We start from the raw sequence: 5,000 nt of genomic DNA, 5'->3' as shown, positions 1-5,000 counted from the left end.
GTCCCATATGGAAAAGCAGAATATTTTCAAGTATAACATGTGCAAATGTTTTTTTTTTATATATATACATACAGCTTGCACTATGTACATTGAAAAATATATTGCAGCACTGCGATTGGTTGTAACTGTGAATATAGTTCCATGGATTTCACATATACTGACATGTTTATAATGATGATTTATAATTAACACATCACCTCGGGACAAACATGTTTTTCCACTATTTTCATGAAGAACAGTACAGACTTGTGTATTGTTGTGTAAAGATTTAATTGTGTAGAACAGGCATGTGATTGCTCTTCTCGGTTTATTCTGGTAGTGCTAGTGGTTAGGAGTAAAATGTCATGTACTGTACACAGTATTATGGAGTCACAGTGTTAGTGAGTTTTTCAGGTTTGGAGGTACAAGTATGCTACATACTTTAGCTATTCAGCATTCCAGTTTCAGTTTCCTCCCCCAGTCCAAAGACATGCATGGTAGGCTGATTGGCATGTCTAAAGTGTCTGTAGTGTATGAATGGGTGTGTGAATGTGTATGTGATTGTGCCCTGCGATGGGATTGGCACCCATATATATATATAAATAAATAAAACAGCTCATGGAAACATACCAAAGATGTATTGGGCAACAATGTCTGGACATCATGTTTCTGTATTTTAAGGAAACAGTTGCTCAGATAACTATAGAAAGTATATACGATCTTTATATATTTACTGTGTGTTTTTTGTCTGTTTATACCCAGGAGTCTGTCCCATCCGAAGCTGGTTCAGTTATACGGTGTGTGTACGCAGCAGAGGCCCATCTACTTGGTGACGGAGTTCATGGAGCTCGGTTGTCTCCTCAATTACATTCGGCAGCGCCGAGGTTCCTTCAGCCCTCAAAATCTGCTCAGCATCTGCCACGATGTCAGCCAGGGCATGCAGTACCTGGAGGCGAACCGTTTCCTCCACCGAGATCTGGTCAGTATATCAGTATGTATGTCAGTATAAAAAAATCTAAAATAGGACCTCTATATCTATATGCCATTTAATTTCATCTAAAGTACAATATCTGTATAATTTCACAAATACGTACAATTACAACAATGCAGTGAATAAATAATGGACCTTCTCTCAGGATATTATTTACATATTGCATTAATGATGTATTAGTAGTACACTATTTACACTGTGCACACTACGGCTACTATCTACAAATAAACAGTACATTGTACCTCCTGAGGCGGTTAGATATATTTACAAACACTCTTTATTTTAAGTTGGGGGGGTTAAGGAGGGTACTGGAAATGTAGCTTGGAATTTAAATACACACATTCTAGACTTTGTAAAGGAATATGTACATAAATATTTTCATTATTACTGTCCGTCCACAGGCTGCTAGAAACTGCCTCGTCAGCGACTCACATGTGGTGAAAGTGTCAGACTTCGGCATGGCTAGGTACAACTGACTCTAAAATTACTCCTGTCCCCTATTACAAATGACTCTGAAATTACACATGCACACAGGTACAACTATCTCTAAAATTACACCTGTCCACAGGTACAACTGACTCTAAAATTACACCTGTCCACAGGTACAACTGACTCTAAAATTACACCTGTCCACACAGCCTTTTCACTGTCTTTATTGCCTTATAAAGTGTATATAGTGTATACATGTTATATAAAATGTAATGAGGTAATAAAGAGAATAAAAAAACTGAAAAAACCTGAACACTGGACAGTTGTGTAAATTACAGAATATACAGGCAAGTTTTCAAATGCAGGACTATTTTCGTTTACAACTTACAGAAATATCTAATAAACTCTGACGTACAACATCTCAACTTCCAGATACGTTCTGGACGATCAGTATCTCAGTTCCTCAGGAGCAAAGTTTCCAGTGAAGTGGTCTCCACCTGAGGTCTTTAACTTCTGTCGATACAGCAGCAAGTCTGATGTCTGGTCCTTCGGTGAGCTTCTTAGTTTTCTCTACATGAAAGCTTCAGAATAAGTTATACTAAATAATACCTTATAAAACAAAATATTAAAAATGCTTTATAATTTATGACATTAGCTTAATGTCAGATACTATAAATGTTCTACTCTAAAAACCTGTCCACAGGTACATCTGACTAACATCATCATTTTAGGAACCAGTATTCATAAGTAGATTTATAGAACTGTTTATTAAGGTATTGTACAAGTACATTTTTATTCCCCAAGGTACACCTAAATACGTTTTAAAGGTGCATCCATATATCTGGGAATTAGTTTAATTTAACTATTAATTATATTAAATACTGTATTCTGAGGTGTTTTTTTAATTTGATGTTCAGTAAGATTAGCACAGGTTAGCCTGTACTCCTGTTAATATAATAATAAATTCGTTTTGGTGTCCTCAGGTGTGTTGATGTGGGAGGTGTTCACCGAGGGGAAGATGCCGTTTGAGAACAACATGAACCACGAGGTCGTAACCATGGTGATGCAGGGTCATCGCCTCTATCGCCCCAAAAAAGCTGCGCCACACATCTACGAAATCATGCAGCACTGCTGGCAGGAGGTGAGACTCAATTACAGTGGATATTAAAAGTGTACACACCCCTTTTTAAATGGCAGGTTGTGTACATTTTCTCTTTTTTTCCCCCTAAAATGATTTTTTAATTAATAGATTCAAATTTCACAATAAAGGCAGAAAAAGTTCTGATATGATTTATCTTGGTTTCATTTTTTTACATCACAAAAACCTGCCCTTTTAACAGGGCTGTGTAAACTTTTATATCTACAATAATCTGTAAATAATCTATTTGCTGTGTAAGAAAGGTTTATTATCAAGAAACAAATAAAATCTTCACTTCAACACCGAATCATCATCTAGTTATTAGAAAGGAGAATCACATCTGGATTTAATGAATGGAATTAACATCATTCATTATTTAAAATCTGTTCATTTTACAGAGAAGTGAATATTTTATACAAATTTACAAAATGCCTCTTCAGTACCATTAACACACCGCAGGGTTTAACACCATGATTAGGAGGTGTGTGTGTGTGTGTGTGTGTGTGTGTGTGTGTGTGTGTGATGTTCACAACCATAGGAAGTGTGTGTGTGTGTGTGTGTGTGTGCGTGTGTGTGTGTGTGTGTGTGTCGGGGGTGGGGGGGTGGGGGGGAGAAAGTTGTTTCAACTTTCTTTGTTCTAGTTGGTTAACTTTTAACATATAAAATCCTATCTCTATCTATTTATCTGACTATCTATCTATCCATACATTATACATCTATACATATACTGTTTAACTTGGCCTATAAACTGAAATTATTTCTTTACATTTGCAGTTAATTTAGCTTTTAATTTTTTACAAAGAACAATAAAACAACAATACAGCTGATATTTTTAACTGATGAGTTTAAAATTTTTAATTAATTAAAATACATGAATCTAAATTATATCTAAAACTCTAAGTGCCTGCGTGCAGTGTGCAGTGTATCTATCTTTATGTATATTTGGCAAATATTTATTTATTTCAACTTGATAAAAGTGTGTTAGAAGTGACAGTTTTAACAGTTTATATGTTATAAGCTACATACATTTTTATAAACCTCATAATAATGATCTCTGACTTGATAATCTTTATAATCTATATAATTGTCCTAAACAGCTTTTTTCATTTTTATTTTTATTTTATTTTCTCTGTTCTTTAGAGACCAGAGGATAGACTATCATTTAAACAAATCACACAAATGATCACGGATGAGCTGGAAACAGATGGCCACGCCTCCTGATCACTGATTGGATGATTTGACACTGTGCTGAAGCATAACTGCTCATAATTCTCCTCATTGGACCACACAAGTGATTGATGAGTGTGTGTGTGTGTGTGTGTGTGTGTGTGTGTGTGTGTGTGTGTGTGTGTGGGTAAAGTATTGTACATAAAGCATAATAATGTGAACGGCTGCCTTTATAAGCATATAATAAAAGAAATGAAAATCACTAAAATGCTGCTTTGTGTTTTTTTCACACACACACACACACACACACACACACACACACACACACACACATACACACACACACACACACACACACACACACACACACACACACACACACACACACACACACTACAGTCTCCTGTTGCAGTGTCTCGTCTCTCAGATGTTCGAAGGCGTTGACTGCAGGCTTCATGACCATCTTTAAGGTAATCTTACTTCATCACCTTAAAGGTTACGTGACTCGAGTCTTTGTGTTGAGTTAGCATAATGTGAGTTAGCGTAATGTGCGTCTCTGAAAACATTAGCTAGCTACGTAAACGATCAACATTACATCATTTACGTGACAAATGACGGTGACTCTCGGATCAGTCTGTCATTTAACTGACCGTTTAAATGATGCTTTCAGATTTAGCCAAAATAATTCAGAGAAAGCTGAAAGTCACAGGACATTACAGACTGAGGCAGTAAGACTTTGGGGGGTTTTTTTCTTCAATTTGAAATTGAAAAAAAAAATGTGTGTGGAAATCGTCCTCTATTTCAAACAAAACAACAAGTTTATCTCAGAAAAAAATCAACAAAAAAAATTGTGTCACTGCAAGTCTATGGGGGTGTATTTACTTTTGTGCAGCTGGAGTGGGGGACTCCTTAGTGCACACTTTATCCCCTATCAAAGGCTCTAAAGTTTGATTAGTAGATTTTCAAATAAAACCTTAAAAATTTTTTATAAACATTTATTTTTCATTATGGGGGCCAAAAAATGAAATCCCTAAAAATGAACACTGTATTTGTGTTATTATTTTGTGTGTGTGTGTGTGTGTGTGTGTGTGTGTGTGTGTGTGTGTGTGTTTGTCTTGTGGTGTAACACGACTCTTCCCTCATTAAACATTTACTGTGTTCAGTCACTGAAGACATTCTTCGGATTTCAGCCTGAGGAAAACTTCACAAGGTTGTTTATTACCACTGAGACCGTGTGTGTGTGTGTGTGTGTGTGTGTGTGTGTGTGTGTGTGTGTGTGTGTGTGTGTGTAGATGT

The 5,000-nt window shown here is 36.1% G+C and overlaps 2 protein-coding genes across 4 annotated transcripts in view; both read left to right on the top strand.

Annotated features, from left to right (window-relative positions):
* tec (tec protein tyrosine kinase) overlaps positions 1–3,954 on the top strand; it is a 12,166-nt gene extending 8,212 nt beyond the window's left edge. Inside the window, exons 15-19 of one of the 2 annotated variants that reach the window (XM_017486834.3) lie at positions 742–958; positions 1,372–1,436; positions 1,832–1,950; positions 2,383–2,540; positions 3,678–3,954. In XM_017486834.3, the coding sequence (XP_017342323.1) occupies positions 742–958; positions 1,372–1,436; positions 1,832–1,950; positions 2,383–2,540; positions 3,678–3,758 (640 nt within the window). In that variant the 3' untranslated portion in view covers positions 3,759–3,954. Of the gene's footprint in view, positions 1–741; positions 959–1,371; positions 1,437–1,789; positions 1,951–2,382; positions 2,541–3,677 lie in introns of those variants that run through there. The other variant, XM_017486836.3, reaches the window with a different exon arrangement.
* Positions 3,955–4,043: 89 nt separating this feature from the next.
* Positions 4,044–5,000, top strand: part of coro2ab (coronin 2Ab) — a 9,625-nt gene continuing 8,668 nt past the window's right edge. For both annotated transcript variants that reach the window (XM_017486839.3, XM_017486837.3), the window contains exons 1-2: positions 4,044–4,174; positions 4,997–5,000. The exon at positions 4,997–5,000 is cut by the window's right edge and continues 197 nt beyond it. In XM_017486839.3, the coding sequence (XP_017342328.1) occupies positions 4,160–4,174; positions 4,997–5,000 (19 nt within the window). In that variant the 5' untranslated portion in view covers positions 4,044–4,159. The remainder of the gene's footprint in view (positions 4,175–4,996) is intronic.

The sequence above is a fragment of the Ictalurus punctatus genome, chromosome 15 (genome assembly GCF_001660625.3).
Source record: "Ictalurus punctatus breed USDA103 chromosome 15, Coco_2.0, whole genome shotgun sequence".
Classification (NCBI taxonomy): Eukaryota; Metazoa; Chordata; class Actinopteri; order Siluriformes; family Ictaluridae; genus Ictalurus; species Ictalurus punctatus.
Note: the sequence above shows the minus strand (reverse complement) of the source record. Positions and strands in the feature narration are given on the sequence as shown.